We start from the raw sequence: 18,752 nt of genomic DNA on the forward strand, positions 1-18,752 counted from the left end.
TACCAATTTACCACCATCTGACATATCGTGATGTCGATGATGAACTTTTTCAGCAGAGTGATAGTGAGATGGGTGGTGACGGTAGATAGAGTGAGATAGCGATAATCGTGCAATACGGCTGTATACGGGACACGAGATTTGATTTAATTATTTAAACAGAAATTGATTAACTGATCATCTGTCAGAAACATAATCTTCATATAAAACATCTGATAGATTTCAAGAAATTTTCTAAAAGCAGAAAGTGATACAGATTTTCTTTAGACGGATTAGGAAAAACGAATTTCAAAACAGTATCTTGTGAATGCTTTGCAATGATAGACTCATTTTATCCTTGTTAAAAACTTATTATCAGTTCAGTTCAGTCCTTTGTTTTTAAGAAACATTAAACTTTGCAGTTCATTTGGCTCTTAAATCCATTATCACTTTTTTTTTAATTCTTTTATTCAAAGCATGTCTTCAAAACAATATCGTTGAAAATATTTATTACGTAAAAATGAAAAAAAATAATGGCCTTATTCTTTACAACTATCGTCCGTTATAACTATCATACGAATGTTTGAATTACAAAAAACCTGCTCTAGAATGTTGGAAAAACTTCACGGCTATTAATACTCAAAATATCAACAAATCAATAATATACATAACCAACCATAATAATCGTTCGAGTCCAAATAAACAAATTTACGTCCTCTGGATACGTTAGGATTCCGTCTAAAAATGCCCCCAAAGGAATAAATAACTGTTTGTTTATCTTTTCTTTCCTAAGCAACACAAGACTAGATTCAAATGTTGACAAAAAAGCTAAATAAATATGAAATTACACTTCCGTTCCGCGTGACTAGCTTTCACCATCTAAAACACAAGTGACAAAAATACCTGTTTTTCTCCGTGACATGACAGTAACGTGGTATTCATAATAATACCGAGTTCATCGAAGTTGTCACGACGGATGAACTCTTCCGGATTCTACACACACGGTGGCAGCCGTAGTAAGGTTGTATACGATTCACTCCGTTTTCACCGTGAAGTGATGTTCGTGATCAGGCCCATGATGTTAAAATTTTCCTTCAAGCTTCGTGATTTCTTATCTGATAGAGATTACACTCTATCTTGGGACCCGAATTATGACCCCTAGTTGAAAGTCATCACCAGACGTCGACAGGGTACCACTGTCATCGCGAATCAGTTGAACTGTGGAAGTTATGGCGAAAACAGTAATCTGTGACCAAGAAACAAAATCTGAAAGTGATGGAGAATGAAATTTCAAGTTTTTATTATTATTATTTACTTTCATTCATCCGACTATTATCTACATAAATAACTTAATTTATAAATTCCTAATGTACGTGCGAGAAATTGAGCAGAAGATTCTTCAAATTCAAAAAAAAAATCTTCCACAGTCGGAAACATACGAATCATAGCTGTGAGTGGTTCATTATACCCGAAGGCCGTTCGATGATATCAACCTGAAGCAACCTTCTAGTTCGTAATGTCCTCGGTGGCACTCGGATATCCAGCAACGAGAGAAGCCTCGAGCAATCGACCTCAGCATTCAGAAGCTTTGTAACACAAACCGCTTGCTGATTTTCCGTTGACGTTCCAAGGTCTCCAACCTCAGCAAATTACAGTGATCAGAATATGGTGGGAGATTTTGCGGATCGCCTCATGGTAGACTTCGTAATGTGATCCTGATGAACTTGCGCTGAACACGTTCGATCCTCAAACTCCATGTTAGCTGATGAGGAAACCAAACCGTCGAAATCTTCCCAGAGAAGGTGCTTCTGTGGCTAACCATCAGCGAAAAAGAGGTGTCAAGACCACTCTTCTTCCGTTGGGGACTCGCGGTGAATGGGAAGATTTACAGCAAAAAGTACCTGCCAGAAATTTCTTCATCCAAGAAAAATCTGGACGAAAATGTGGTGTTTTGACCGGATCTGACCTCCGCCCATTACGCGAAAAATTGCTGGATGAAATCAAGGTGTTGTACTATAGGTGGACCGTAATGTCAAAATTGCTGTTCGGCCATTGCTCGTGAAAAAACAAATTTGTTCACAAAACAAATCGTATCTTTTGGTGAGAAATGCATTTGTTGGCAAAATAACTGCTTGTGTTTTACTGTAGCTAGGTAATTTTCTGGATATCTTAAATGGCGTTAACGTTCCCTGTGGAACTTTTGCCGTCTCAACGTTTGCATTAACTAGCGTCATTTATTAATACTTAGTTGAGATTTCTTAAGCCAAATAACACGCCTTGAATGTATTCAGAGGGGCAAGCACTTGAATACGCGTGACCACAGTACAAGACGAAGGAAATTTCTTTGACGAAAAATCCCCCGAATACCCGGCATGATAATGTGAGACGCTAACCACTCGGCTACGAGTGCAGCTGGATGTCTACTATGAAAATTTCTCATAATTGCTTCTATTTTTTCAGATATCTACAATAAGCAATCGAAAAGCTCTCAGATCCATTCAACTCTCAGCATTCAACCCAAGACGCCTCTATATATACCTTTTCACAATCATATGAAATACACTTTCAGCCATATTGAAATTGCTGTCGGTATTCTTTACAAACAGCTGCCGGCGGCTCTCTACAAGCTGCTACGACGCTTATTTGAACGATGCCTACTATGTTCTGCTTTCGCGAATTGTGAAAAAGGAAGGGATGATTTTGTAGAATTTTTATTCTCATCCAGTTCATACACTACTCTCGCATGTGAAAATGCAAAAATGGCGTATCCTAGCAATAACAAAACAAACAACCCCCGCTCCACAAACCGTAATCCCCTTCTTAATGAAGTGATGATGTTGTTTTATCTGTTATACATTTAAGTGCGATTCACATACAACATCCACGTCACGTTCACGTTCCGTCCCGTCACGTTGCGTCAACTATTCTTCTAAGCAGTTCTTATGTAAACATTCACATACACCGGGAACGGCAACTTCCAGGCAATAGGAATTGCATGGAAGATTAACTGGCGTAACGTGACGTGACGGAACGTGAACGTGACGTGGATGTTTTATGTGAATTGCGCTTTATTCAAGCGCCTTGCATTCAACCAAGGGTCAACACTCGCAGGTCGATTATCAAGATTCATAGAAATTGTGCGGATATGAAAAAAAATACAGTAAGTTACCTCTTATTCGACATACCGAGGCACTACTCAGTGTCACATTAGAGGCGATTTTGACCTGTGGTACAGTTTCAACCTGCAGCCAAACTCGATGTTCACAAGAATGTTCAATAAGAGCAAAAATGTCCGATTATTCGTGTCGCATTACAGGTCTGTCCAATTAGCTAGATGTCGAATTAGAGGCGAATCATTGTAACTTCTTCGAGTGTACATGAATCAAGTCAAAAACCAGCCGGGTGACGTCTTTAGAGAACCCCCATTGAACTGACAGGAGCCAACATATTGGGTATCCCACTGACATTTTCCCTTTGTTTTCATATGAATTGGGTATCCCACTGACAGTTCTGCTTGAGATTTTGCTAACGATCCTAGCATCAATCAAGGCGCGTAGAAGTATATCCTAAGGTGGGCCAACTTGCTAAAACCATTCTTCAGCCATCTTGGAAGTCTACTGTGTTTTGTTTGTAAACAAAATACAATACGCTAGTGCCGAAGCTCGCTCCTGATCAGTCTGTCTCTTTCACGCTTCAATGAAATAATTCCCCTTCTGCTTTCTTCCGTACTGTTTTCATATACCGCTCCCCCAACCAACTTAGTGGCGAAACGGCCTCACCTAGTACCATAAGCGGACCTTACACGGTCAACTTTATTGACAATATGATGACATTTGAGAGCATAATGACAGCTGAACATGGCCGACGACGCAGAAATCCGGATTTTCTGATTTTCGAGCATCAATATCGTGACATTTCATATAGATGCATGATGTTGACGTTTTACCTCACGGACTTCCAGACTGAGTTGCCAGATATGCAAGCGCACATTTAATTTTTGTTAGTCTTTTTTGCGATTGCAATTAAAATTTATAAACTACTGAAATTGTAGGAATCATAAATGGAAGCTTTTGGTTTGGAAAACCGATACTTTGAATAGCAAAATACGGTACTTTTCACGATACAAATCAAAACTTCAAAGTAAACTGACAATGTGATGGTGAGAGAGTGGATGAAACTTAACAACGTTTTAGGAATTTTTTAACGTTGAACTCGGTCATTCTTTGCGCTAGTGAGCGGGTTGTGTGTTTCTTCACACTCCGCTATAAAATTTGGAGAATGAGAAGATCTGAGGAAATCACAGATGAAAAAACATCATGTGTTAATTCAAGCTACAGTAGAATCCCGATTATCCGCGGAATAGTCGGGCAAACTCACCGCGATTAACGAATATCGCGATGACCCATTAAAGGACAAAAAAATGCAAACACGAAAAGAGATGTTTCAACATAAAAACTATGTTCTATCAATACAAAAATCAATCAACTATCCATCTATAAGGTCGTGTACACCAGTGGCTAAATAATGTAAAAGCCATGACCACAACAAAAGAGCATGGGCCTACCACTCACTAACAAATTCCGGAAAGGCCTATTGATTTACTATGGAACTCGCAGTCACGAATAATCCGCAGGGCGGATCACCCGCTCGTGGATAATCGGGGTTCTACTGTCATAGTCTCATTTATGGAATAAAATCATTTGCTTGCAGATAAAATAACTTGCATATATTTTCGCAAACTAAAATAATCTGGCATCTCTGAAACTGAAAGGAACAGTCTGTATTTGTGAAACGAGTATTATGATGTATTTTTGAGAAGAAAAACCGAATTCTAAAGTGTAAATTATGAATGAAAAACTTTTACGAATCAAATTAGTATTCTATGTGAATGCAAATCACTTTTTTTCTGCAAGTGATGAGAAAATCCCATACAAAAATTATGTCTGAAATTGACGTTATATTATAATAATACTGTTTAGTAGGAATATCTGAAAATTCAGAGGAAGTAGGTTAAGTTAAGGTTAGGACTACGCGCTTCAACTAATTAAATAATACCAAGTAGATATTTTCATTCAAATTTTACCAATTGAAAATTGCCTTTTAGCCTTCTAATCTGATAGAGAATAGTTTGGATCCCAAACTCGAATGTCGCCACTAGCCATCGCGGATATTTTCGTTGTCTCGGGTTGAGGGCGATATTGACCGTGTAAGGGGGAAAAATATTGATTGAGGTTAGATCAGATGTTGAAAGCCTAGCTGTCACGATATTGAAGACACTTATTGTCAATCCGGTTGATCGTGTAAGGTGCCCAATAGACCCGTCTTGGCATCAATCATAGCACCCGGCTGTCAAAAACAAATGTATCTGGGTTTCAAATTTCAGCGTTTTGGACGGATGAATCTGACAATTTTCTGTTTATATACATTCTATACGAGTGGATTGACTTCGATTTTTTGTATTATTCGTGTTCAACCATATTAACGTAAGGAAGTTGTAAAAAGTATTTTTCAAACTCGATAAATATCAAGTATTAGCTAAAATCATTGCACTGAAAAGTTTGATGCTACGGTAAGAATCTTCAATTTTAGATTGTGTACTTAACACCGGTTCGATGTCTCGTAACAATAAATTTAATGTGTGAAACTCAACCCATTCTAAAACAATATTAACGAGATCGGACCGCACTATATTATCTGTGCGTATTTCCCTGGGCAAGCAAGGATTGGGCAAGGATTGCAAACCCTACAAACAAAACGATCTGAATATTCGTTACCAACGGAATTAGTACTAACTTGACACCAATTTGTCCAACATGAAACTATATTGTTTTCCTCCTTTTCAGTTTGCCAAAAACTTCGATCGACTAAATCAAATGCGTATTCGTAGTTTAGTTTTTAAAAAAGTATGTCTGAGAAAGTAGTTGGTGCCATGGAAAATGCAGTTGAAACAGCTGGAACTCATTATAGAAATCCTGGCCTAAAATTAGAACCGATCAAAACAGACGAAAGCGATTCTGGGAATAATTTACACGATCGCGAAAGGGCAGAATTCGTTCAAGAGCAAATAAAACTGGAACCCATCGATATCAAAAACGAACCATCGGAAATCGAATTTGTACGTAAGTTTCACGATAAATCTATTGAGCAATGTATGAGTGACATGGATAGCGAAGTATGAATTTCCATTTGTTCTCACAATTATATGTCGTTAGTATTTACGATATTATTGAGATACTGTGATAGAGCTAATGCATCATTTTTAACATTGAACAATTTGATGAACTTTATTCTACTAATTCTATTCAAGAACAGCTCAAGCAGGAATCAATTGATGTCAAAAACGAGCTATTTGAACACGATGATGAGACGATTTGCAATAACAACAAAAATAAAAAATCTAGTCCTTCTAGTGGAAAATCACGATGCCGGAAAGAAAGGAAAACTATTCCAAACAAATGCTACATCTGCGATACAATGCTCGAAAGCCAGAGCGTTTTAAATGATCATCTCGAGAGCCACAAAGATATGATACCTTACAATTGCTCACAGTGTAGCACAGAAGCAAATCCCATTGAAGCATCCAATGTGACAACGCTCAACAAACACTTCGAGACGCACGGTTTCAAATACATTTGTTTACACTGCCCTTTACGCTATCGGACAGGTTCTTCATTGACGTATCATGTGCAGAAATTTCATGAGCGAAAATTCAATTTTAACTGTGAATTCTGTGGGAGAGCATTCAACAATTATCAAGATCACAGGGCTCATGTTAACATTCACAAGAATTTGATGATGGAACGATTCAAATGCGAACCCTGCCAGAAGTTGTTCCAGTCGAAGCGTTTGCTCCTGCTGCATCAGAAGACTCTCGCGCACATTGGGCTTGTCCGTAAGTATTACAAACGATCATTGGCATGCAGATGCATATTGAGTGACATGGCCTGCCTTCGGTGAAATTTTCAGCGCAATACACGGTTTATAATTTATTTATTTATTTATTGTCGTCAATCTATTGTAAACCAAAACATTCTTAATACTACTACTCAAACTTGAAGAGAGCTGGCTGGATAATTTATCCGTTTAATTCAAAAGAGGATTTTAACATGTTACATAATAAAAAAAAATTTATTTCGTCAAACCAGCGTAGACTGAGTATGCTGCCCAAATATTATATAGCGAATTCGTTTTTAAAACTGAGTCAGTGCCAAACTGACTCTGTAATAAAAAAACGTTTTCAGTTTCACGAATGCGGTGTTTTGTTGGTGTGCGTTATATAGTCTGATTTGTTTATATTCGCGACGATAAATGTACAGTGTCGACGTCTAATGGCGATATTAATGCTTGGGAGGTAAATTATTCTCTATCAGATCAGCAGGGCCAAGTGCAGTGTAAAAATATAAAAGTTTGAATGAATGTTTTCACTTCATATTGTTTTATTACTTAAAACATGTAGTTCTGACACTTACTTAACCATTTGTCGATGCATTTCCTGGTTTTTCCACAAATAATTACTATTATAATATAAAATCATCATTAGCCACAGTTTTCGTTCAATATGTTTCTGTGATATCGAAAAAAAACCCTCTTATTTCATCACATGAAATAAATATTCGATACGTTAAAGTAAATTTTCATTCATAATTTTAATTTTGAAAGCAGGTTTATTCCACCTGAATATCCATCATTATTTTCGCCTCCCAATGAAAGCACACGTAGCTTAATGCCGTCTGCTCGAATATACTTTCAAAATCAGAATCCGAATTGGATTACGATTCCAATAATACAAAAGCAAAAGCAGCAGGTTTTTCATCTTCATAGTTTTTATTTTTAGATTTTCCAAAATATACTCGGAACTTGACAGTTCGGTATAGTTGTATTGGTGAACCCGAGTGCCAACCCGTGAAACATCTCAGTGCGAAACTAACAGCTTTCGGGGCGAACCAGTGCGACACTGAGTGCGAAACTGACTGAATAAAAAAACGTTTTGACAGCAGTTAGTGCGGCACTGAGGTTGAAACTGAACAAAAACACATTATGTTTTTATTAAACCAAATCGGATATTTTGTGTTCATATTTTTCCTTTTTCGTCTTGTTGGTATCTCCTCCTCTATAATTTCATTTATCATGGAGTAAAAATAATTTCATTGATCATGGAGTTCTAAATAAATCCTGCCAATTGATATAGTTAAGCTTACACTTAATTGATTGGTAATTTGCTTTAGTATAATCAGAGACTTCCTCGAATTCATAATCAAATGGTTTTTGAGTTTCTATATTTATACTAGCTGACCCGGCAAACTTCGTACCGCCCAAAATTTGTTTTTTGTTATCAATACCTTCAAACATTCACGTTTTCTTACTGAGCGCAAGTTCATGAGTCCAATCGCAGAACTGTTCATTGATTGATCTTCTAATCGACCCCGTTGAATTTACCTTTTACTAAAAAATTCCTAGTACTCCTACCAAAACTCATCATTATAATATCAGATTATTTTTAGACACAATTCTCGTTCAAGATTTTTCAACCACTTGCAAATAACATGTTTCTTCGTTACATGGAATAAATGTTTGATACAGAAAAGTCGGGTGGGTAATGTCGGGGACATAACCGGAGTGACGTAGGACTATACAAAGGGGACAGCTTTTGTTAAATATATATTTTAAATATATTGTTTTATTTCCTTCTCCTACGTGAATACCTACCTATCTACCTGAAAAATGGATTAGTTTACTGTTTACTCTTTATGAATATGTTGATGGTTCTGAAAAGAACCTTTGGTGTTGTGTTTTTGTTATCACTCGATATTCCCATCTTGTTCGGTTAAACCTTCCTGTTTAGCTATTGCGTTTGCCACTCGCCACAGCTTTCACAGTTGGAAAATTTATTCCCATCCAGCTTGTGACATATTGTTCAGTAAATTACATTTAATGCGACGTGCCGGAGAAACACTTTGCCACTCACTGAAACTAATTGTTGCCTTGATGAGCGCCGAACCGAAGCTGCTCTGTTCTTGATGCGGGTTTTCTGATTGTCGTGAGCAGCTTTGCAAGCCAACTCGAGCACTCCGACGACCGAAACTCTATAATCGCTGTTAGGTATACTGGTGCTCCGGCACCAATCCGTTCGGCCTAGTTACCCTTGCGGAGCAATCAGTGAATGCGACCAACAGGGAACTGGAGACCTGCACGGTTCGAGTGAGACTTTGCCTTTCCTTAACTTGTCCTCCTTTGTTACGTCCACGATGCCGATGCCGTACAACCACACGGGTTTACGGTTTGAAAGAAAATAAGATATTTTTTTGGGGTCCGCGTGTTTTATACTCTAGCGGTACACACTCACAGGATAGAGACAAATCGGCAGACTCAGCCAGAGGGGCGAGTCCAACGAGACGAACGAATGAGCGTTAAAAGGGAGCGATTGCAAAAAATACATTTATTACGATTTGTTCGCTCGTTGGATTCACATGCAGGCTAAAAAGGGTCCTTTTCAGGATCACAAAATTATCTTCAATCTAAAGAGTTTATTGTTTTGTTATCACTCGATATCCCCATCTTGTTCGGCTAAACCTTCCTGTTAAGCGATTTGTTGCCACTCGCCACAGCTTTCACAGTTGGAAAATTTCTTCCCATCCAGCTTTGTGACATGTTGTACAGTAAATTACATTCAATGCGACGTGCCGAAGCGCCACTCAGTGTCGCATTGGAGTCGATTTTAACCTGTAATGGAACATTTGCGATGACAGTGGACAGTGTCGACTTTCAATGTGGGGTCATAATTTGGATCTCTATGTACACAAATGTCCAACTAAATAAGTCGCATTACATGTCCGTCCAATTAGCTAAATGTCGAACTAATTGTAAATTACTGTACTTTCAATCTGGAAACAATTTAAGAATTGGTGAAAATTGAATAATCAGGAAAGTCCCCAACTATCAATAAGCTCAGAACAACTGCCAAATTCACATACTCGTCAGATCCTGGCAAACAAATTAAGAAAAAATCAATTTGTGTTTTATTATTATTTTGGATAATGTTTTAGAAAGCATTGAACTGTATTCCCTAAACTCTTTTTTGGAAGGTTTAATGGCCCTGTAAAGCGCCTTGTTTTATGGAATGGTTCCAATTTAGAAAACTTTGTACTCGTGGTTTTGAAAAAAAACCATTTCGAACGCCCTCGATGCCGCCTTGTTCTGGATTTGCCACCAAAGCAGTTTGTATAAAGAACAAACTTTTTTCTTCTGCTACCTGATGCCGTTTTGCGATTGCGTTTGCCACTCGCCACTCGCTGCAACTGCCTGTTGTCTTGATGTCCACCGAACCGAATGTGTTCTGTTCCGAATGCGGGTTTTCTTATCGTCGCGAGCAGCTTTGCCAGCCAACTCGATCACTTCGGCGGCCGAAACTATATAACGCCGACTAGGTGGACTGGTGCACTGGTACTAACGCGCTCGGCCTAGCTACCCTTGCGGGGAACTCCAGATCAACACGGTTCGAGCGGGATTTTGCCTTTCCCTTCACTTTTCCTCCTTTACCATGTCCAGACATGGCTGCTTGGGTTGGTTTGTTGATGTGTTGTGATGCGAACCGATGTGGTGTACGGTTTGAATGAGAATGATCGTTGCGGCAGCGGAGCGGGGATTTTTAAGCTGACTGGCTGGCTCGAGAATTACGCATGTGTGAGACTGCGACCAATGTTTCGTTCATTTTTTTTCTTTTTCCTTTCCAATCGTGCTTCATTCTATTTCGCTGCTGCTCTGGTTGCCCGTTTTGGTCGGTACGTTTTGAGGAGCACAAAATGGACCAATCAAAAATGGGCACATAGTGCATTTTGACAATGCTTGATATTTCACAATTATTTAATTATTTATCTCAAGAAAAAAGAAATGTTATTCGTTATGATAGATGCGTAGATATATTTCCTATCAAATGATGCAAAAACCTTTGCGATCTATTGAGAAATGCTCGAGTAATAAGCGTTCCAAATCTTGCATTTTTTCCTACTTGTTCAGTGCCTAGATTTCCATTTCACCCCCTATATCTTCCGGTTAGACGTAGTCCTACGTCAAAATATGATAGAATTAAGATAGACTCCTCCCCTCTTCACCCCTTAGAGAGGGGAGAGGAGTGTCTATTTACCATAGAAACTTTTCGTGCCTCCTAAAATCTTCACATGCCGAATTTGGCTCCATTTACAGTTTATGCAGAAACTTGTTTTTCATTTGTATGACAGCCCACCCTAAGAGAGGGGGGAGGAGTATCGAACCACCATAGAAACATTTATTGTATCCTAAAACCTCCACATGCCAAATTTGGTTTCGTTTGCTTGATTAGTTCTCGAGTTATGCAGAAATTTGTGTTCCATTTGTATGAGAGACCCTCTTAGAGAGGGGGGAGGAGTGTCGAACCACCATAGAATTGTTTCTTCCCCATAAAACCTCCACATGCCAAATTTAGTTCCGTTTGCTTGATTAAATCATGAATTATGTGGAAATGTATGCTTCATTTGTATGGCAGCCCCCCTCCCCCCTCAGAGAGACGGGGAAGTATCTATTCGCCATAGAATCGTTTTGTGTCCCCTAAATGCCATATTTGGTATTTTCTTGATTAGTTTTCGAGTCATGCAGCAATCTGTCTTTCATTTGTGTGGCAACTCCCCCTTAGAGAGGGGGTGGAGTGTCTAACCACCGTAAAAAAAAAACATTTTTTGCACCCTGAAACCTAATCTAATTTGGTTTCGTTAGCTTGATTAATTCTCGAGTAAGAAATTTGTGTTTCATTTGTATGGCAGTTTTCTGGAGGGTAAAATGGGGGATTAACTGGAGGAGTAAGTTCCGTACGCAATTCCTCAGCTAGACTGGGACAAGACTTCGGTGGAGGTGGTAGCATATGTTCAACATTGTTTCCTGTTGATAGAATAACGGCTGACAACGTTCTTAATTCCTCTAATACTAGTATTTCGGCTTGACTATCCTGTGGGGTTTGATTAATGTTTACCACTATTTCCAGTGACAAATTCCTCAGTTGTTTCAAAAAAGGCCACTCTGATCTGAGTTTTTTCTACAAAAATGCATTGTTCGTCGACAAATTCAATTGATGTCCTTTTTTATAAGAGATTTGTTCGCTCGGTGGTTACGAAAGTGGCCAAACAACTTCCTCACAAGCAAAGCTAATTGAGGAGAAATTTACCTCTTCAGACTGTGAATAAGGCTCTGTCATACAATATGGGGAGAAAGTCAATATAAAAATTTGTCCATAACTCATTTTTTTTATTTTTCAAGGTGAGAAGCAGAACAAAACACAATCGGATGTAACAAACTCGGAAAAGGTGAAATCATTGCAATTCATACGGCGAAGTAGGCCCGGAACATTGGAACGAAAACTTCTCATCAACGTGAATGGATATGATCATAACATTTCGGAACACATGGACAATGACAAGGACTCAAATCCAATCGTGAAAAAAGAAACAATAGCTATAGACGGTTCGAGAATAACGATAAATCATGACGGGGAACTCACTGTTGTTAATCCGGAGGAACCCCCGCAAGAAGTGAAAATCATTCCAAACAAATGCTTCGTTTGTGATACTGTTTTCGAAAGCGCAAGTGGTTTCAAAGGTCATCTCACGAGGCACAGATATATGTTACCCTACAAATGTGCGCAGTGTAGCACTGCGACAAACCCTATTATCTTTACCACCATGATACTTCTCAATAGACATCTGGAATCACACAGCTTCAACTTTATTTGTCCACACTGCCCGTCACGATATCGAAGAAAAAATAGCCTAATACATCACGTGAAGAGCATCCATATAAATTTGAAAGCTGGACACAGCTGCGAAACACGAAGAAAAGCTTTGATCGATCCTGGTGTCGATTATCAGACGCAACAACACAAATGGAAATTTTGCCAAAAGTATTACACTGCACGAAGTAGCTTGAAGAGGCATCAAGTAATGCACGTGGGGCAGCAACTGGCGCCTGTTTGTAAGTATTGTCAGATTACGCGCCAACTCGTCTATGGAATTGGCATGACCCTCTTAGAACTTGAATTAAACTTCCTGGGCGTGAAGACCTTACCTAATTAAGCAACTTGGCATACTTAGTTTCCCGAAAATTTATGTAGACTAACATATGGAATATAGCTAAATATTTTTGAATTTTTTTTGATAATTTTTTTTACTCAAAAATGGTAAGTCCTGCAAAAAAGTGATCTATGTACAGTTATAGAAAAAAATCTATAATAGGTAGAAATGGATTGATGGTGACCCTCGGATGCTAAAGTACTCTCAAACAATAGCAATCTGCCAAAAATCTCTTGATCGGTCGGTCTGGTATCGAATAGTTGTTGTTGATTTAGGTTTCTGTTAAGAGTCACTGTAGATATGATAATAATAAATGGATTGTATAGATACCTAACGGATGAATAAAATGGTTCTCCAGTTGTTTGAAAATTACCAGTCGTGGTCGGCAGCAAATGTAAAGTGACGGGAAAGAAATAGAATTATTTCGTTTCTGCGTAATAATCAGAATTCAAGAAAGAAAAGTGTGACATTATTCAGCAACATGAGTCAAGCCGTGATCTCCAGGATTTCCAAAGATTGCAAATGCAGTGCTGGTATTAACCCCCTCCCGTATTATTTAATACGTCACACATCAACTGATTTCACTACTCTGCTGAGCGTTCTAGCGCCCTATGTTATGTTTCTGAAAATTCAATTATTTTCCTAAAACTCTTCCATAGATCACTTTTTTGTAGGACTTACCATTTTCGAGTAAACAAAATTTATAAAAAAAATGATCAAAAATATTTAGCCCTTTCCATATGTTAGTCTAGATAAATTGTTGCTTAATTCGGTAAGGTCTTCACGCCCAGAAAGTTTCATTGAGTTCTGAGAGGGTCAACATCTGGTCGAATTGGCGCGAAATCCGTCTATTACGTTTAAACGAAAATAAATCTATAAATTTGGGGAAAAAGTGAAATCATTTCCTGATTAAACAAATTTTATAATTATTTATTTTTGAAGATAAAGAAGAAGAGGAGTCACAACCTGAGATGACAACCGTTGAGATGAACAATGCAGTCTCTGGAACAGCGCCACAAAGAAGTACTATGGACCCAATAGAAGAATCTCATCATATTTTGATACAGACTGAAAACGATAAAATCGTTGTAATGGATCCAAACGATATAGAGAAAACTGCTAACTGCGATAAAACCACGGATCAATCGAATAACGGGGAAAGCTTTAGTAACAAGAAAAACGAATCTAGTCACCCCGATGAACCTGTAGAAGCTAATCGGGATGCCAGAGTTGGGAAAACTATTCCAAACAAATGCTACATTTGTGGTCCAGTTCATGAGAACGAAGACGAGTTTACCGAACATCTAGAGAGCCACAAGAGTATGTTACCGTATAAATGTTTGCAGTGTAGTATAGAGGCCCGTACCTTGCTAGCACTCAACAGACATTTCCAAAGGCACGAATTCAAATACGTTTGTCCACACTGCCCGCTACGGTACCGGACTGATATTTGGTTAACATTTCACATTCAAAGTATTCACGGAGATCAGAAAGTTGAATACTATTGCAAAACCTGCGGGAAGGGTTTTAACAAAAACAAGTACCACTTGTATCGGAAACATGTCAACGCTCACAACGATCTAGCTTTGCAACGCCACAAGTGCGAACCCTGTCAGAAAGTTTTCTCGCTCAGCAGTTCTCTAATCAATCATCAGGCATCTTATTCATGCAAACGTAAGTTTTGGGATAGATCCCGTCAAGATACGTGTGATTACATGTGAAATTATTATTAATAGACATTTTACCTATTACTCTAGGTAATACAAAAAGGAAATCGCAAAAGAGTAAATCCGCTCAAGTAATGAGCAAAATGTTTATTGAAGAGAAAAATAATGCCGGAGAAGTTGAAGCTGTGGAACAAATAATTACCACAAGCTCACAAGTCACTAATCATAACACTGTGGAGCAGGATGCGAGTAATAGCGAAAGTTCACCTATGGAATCGAATCCAAGTGAGTTCGATGGGAGGATGGCTGCAATTTTCATTCAGGAACAAATAAATCTAGAACCCATCGATATCAAAAATGAACCGCCGGAATCCGATGACGAAGTAATGAATGATGACGAGCCAACTCACAGCCACAACAACGAGAATGGCAATTCTAGCCATTTCCAGGGGAAACCACCATGTCAGGAGCGCCGGAAAAAGGTGAAATCCATTCCAAATAAGTGCTACATTTGTGACACACTAAGTCAAACCGTATTATCTTTACTGCCATGGTTCTTCTCAACAGACATTCTGAGAGTTCGTTTGCTTATCACGTACGGTACACTCGTTATAAACCGCAGTCTGAATTCCACTGCGAGTTCTGTGGAAAAAGTTCTCAACAATTATCATAAGCATCGAATTTCTGTTATTGCCCACAAGAACCTCATTGCGCAACGATACGAATGCGAACTCTGCCTCAAGGTGTTCCAAACGAGGCATACTTTCCTACAACGCCAGGAAACCTTCGCTCACGTACAGATAGTGCGTAAGTATTACGGTAGGGTCCTAGCATTCAGAAGTGTATTGTACATATCCTATGAAAGTGTTCTTATTTGGTCGAACGCAGTAATCAATAATACAGTTTATACTTGCGATAATTGTTTATTTGTTGAAACAACATATCCATCCATCCTTCCATCTTTTTGGCAATTAAGAGAATTTCCTGCCAAATGAACTTTCTTCGTCTTTTGAGACCAGAAATGAATCAAGCCAATTTATGAATGAGAGTACTCTGGAATCATTGGTTCGGTTTCTACAGACGTTCTGCCTGGTGACGACCTTTCGTCTCTTTAGGCCCAATACTTATTGCTGTCTCACTTATAAGTATTGCAAAACAAATGAGCGAAACGATTTGTTTGGTTGAATGCTTGCAGTGGTGTATTACGCGTATTACTATGCTGCTACGATTACATTACTCCCTGATTCGCGACGTCTGTTAAAATCCGCAACTTCTGCTGCTTCTGAACAGTCGTTGGTATCTCGAACGCGTCGGCTGGTTGTTCAGTTGTAGGCGTACAGCTTAGTTTGTACGATTCATTGTTTGTGATGCTGGTTGCCGACAGGTTATCGTTAAGTACAGAAATCGGTCTGCCCTTAAAATACTGCGACTGTAAATTGCTCCATCTCATAACTTCCTGTGAAGAGAGAGCTGAGCAAACCCAAGCCTAACTCTAGCCGATACTGCAGGCCCATTATATATCTAAAGGCATGTCAAGAAAATTTCCAACCCGAAAATATCCTTGACCGATCAGGAATTGAACCCAATACCTATGTCAGCATTAGCTTTGAATTTACAAAGGAATTCCCGCTTTACTAGATACCCGACAACGTTCTGCAAATGCGATCGATACCAGACAACTGAGTTCATCAACTAACCAGTAGGCAAACTAAATTGAAAAAAAAAGAACGGACTCGCAGACATGGATTACTGATCGAAAGAATAATTCAAGCCATTGTCTGAACGTATTCATTCCATGGTATGTCGAGGGAATTTTCCCAGGTTGGAAATTCCCTAATTGGTTTTTAGTTAAAATATCGAAATTCAAGCACCGGTTCATTTTAACCGCATTTCCCCTATATATAAGCGTTTCTAAAACATTTAAAGGAAAATATTAATGACGCAAACCAACTCGATAAATTATAACATTTGCACCGATAGTTTTCACTCGGTAAATACGGAGCAATTCCAAATGAAATCGACAGATGACAAAACATGAGTATTTTTGATTCGAATGAAAGTGTGTATTCCGTTTGGGTTATAGGAAATATGAGTTTTCCACAGCAATTGGGAATTTTTTGACTCAAGCGTAATTTTTGAAAAGGGCGTATCGATTTAAATAAGAGAAATCATTAATAATTTATATCTCAAAAACTATGAGTCGTACCGAAATAGTGTCTTAGGAAGAGTTATAGAGTATTGATGGTTGAATATGAAAAAAATGTACACTGAGAAAAAAAATTAGTATTCTTTTTTTTATTTACAAAATACAAATTTAATTTGCAATATCCAAAATACATATTTTTCAATTTTTGTTTTAATTTTTTCATACAAAATCATGCAGAAAATTTCAAAAATGTGCCCAAGATGGTAAAACTATTTTTGACGAACTTTGTGGAACATCGAATTTTTAGGAATTTTCGAAACTTCGAATTTTTGTATGTTAACAATCATTCTTAGCTACAAATTATGAATCCTGATGTGATTTAAAACAAAAAAGGTTAGTATCAATCTCCTTCTAAATGTAGCCATTCTAGAAATATTTAAAAAAATATTTCTCATTTATTGTCCTTTTTATAGTAAATAATCCCTTTTAGTATGTTTGTCGTGTTATACCGTCATGTTCATGAAATTTTATGAATTTGCTTATAATTTCCAACAACTTTTCCAAATACATCATCATGGTTCATTTTTTGACCCAAGCGTTACTTTTGAAAAGTGCGTATCGATTTGAGTAAGAGAAATCTTTGATAATTTATATCTCAAAAAATATGAATCGTACTTAAATAGTGTGTTAGAAAGAGTTATAGAGTATTGTTGGCTTAATTTGAAAAAAAAAATATACACTGAGAAGAAAAATTAGTACTCTTTTTTTTATTTACAAAATAAAATTTTAATTTGCGATATCAAAAAATATATATTTTTTATTATTTTTTTCAATTTTTGGGCCCAAGATGGTAAAACTATTTTTGAAGAAATCTGCATTTTAAGGACGATTTCATTTGGAATTGCTGCATAGTAAACGTAACCTACACCTGGGCAGTAATGGGTTAAAGCATAAGAAGCCTTTTGAAGACGGTGAAAGGAGTTTCATTGCATCAGGAGAATTATTGTTTGATAATTTTAACAATGAATGAGAAATAATTGGTTTGATTAAAAAAAGTCGCTGTCAAGAAACACAGTTATACGTAGAACAAAAGCTAAAGGTTAAAATTTGGATGAGATGCTGATAGAAAGTATTGATGATTTCCGGTTGCATTCTTACAACTCAACGAATCAACTGACACCACATAGTTATGTGTATCCAAAAGGATGTGTTTGCAGGATATGTCTAACAAAGATGTATTTTGAACAAATTTTTATCAATGAAGGAACAAACGACATATACAACTCGTTCAAGTCCTTCATCACTAAAGCATGATTTCCAATACAAAAATTGGTGTCAATTACGACTTATGGAGCTCGGTTAGAAGTCATAATGGATGTATGAATCATTGCAAAATTGATGATAATATTCCAAATTTTATCAACTACCAGCAAATACTATGCGCATAAATATTGAAATCCGATTATGTGAGAAACTTAGCACTATAAATAGTCAATATAGTTAATTGCAATAGTTAACTTCGTATAAAAAGCAGTTTGCAGAAACGCTAATTCAGGGCAAGAAAATTGTGGATCAAATATCGGAGAATTATTATTACACCCCGAGATGCCAAGTTTTTTTTCAAAATGGCAACTGCCAATAAATCATATCCTCAATAAGTGTGTGCATGATTATTCATTGTGTCATCATAGCGAATCAAAATGAATTAAATTTGAAACATCAAGGAAAAACTGAAAACACTCTTAAAAGCACAATTAAGGAGACGAGATCAAAAGCAATTCGAAAATATTGCGACTAAATCAGCAGATTAAAACACATTAATACGATCGTTATGCAGATTAAATTTCTTTGTTACGAAATGAGTTCGACAGA

General features: G+C 37.6%; 1 protein-coding gene across 8 annotated transcripts in view; it reads left to right on the top strand.

Annotated features, from left to right (window-relative positions):
• Positions 1–18,752, top strand: part of LOC129776671 (zinc finger protein 595-like) — a 28,117-nt gene that overhangs the window by 2,472 nt on the left and 6,893 nt on the right. Inside the window, exons 1-8 of one of the 8 annotated variants that reach the window (XR_008743144.1) lie at positions 5,041–5,545; positions 5,820–6,095; positions 6,284–6,868; positions 12,259–12,969; positions 14,010–14,067; positions 14,101–14,741; positions 14,825–15,216; positions 15,302–15,541. Coding sequence is in view for 1 of the 8 variants with exons in the window: in XM_055782455.1 (XP_055638430.1) it covers positions 5,882–6,095; positions 6,284–6,868; positions 12,259–12,969; positions 14,010–14,741; positions 14,825–15,216; positions 15,302–15,310 (2,643 nt within the window). In the remaining 7 variants the exon portion in view is untranslated. Of the gene's footprint in view, positions 1–5,040; positions 5,546–5,565; positions 5,762–5,819; positions 6,096–6,283; positions 6,869–12,258; positions 12,970–14,009; positions 14,742–14,824; positions 15,217–15,301; positions 15,660–18,752 lie in introns of those variants that run through there. The other 7 variants (XR_008743141.1, XR_008743140.1, XR_008743143.1 and 4 more) reach the window with 7 other exon arrangements.

Source organism: Toxorhynchites rutilus, chromosome 3 (assembly GCF_029784135.1).
Source record: "Toxorhynchites rutilus septentrionalis strain SRP chromosome 3, ASM2978413v1, whole genome shotgun sequence".
In the NCBI taxonomy this organism is placed as follows: Eukaryota; Metazoa; Arthropoda; class Insecta; order Diptera; family Culicidae; genus Toxorhynchites; species Toxorhynchites rutilus.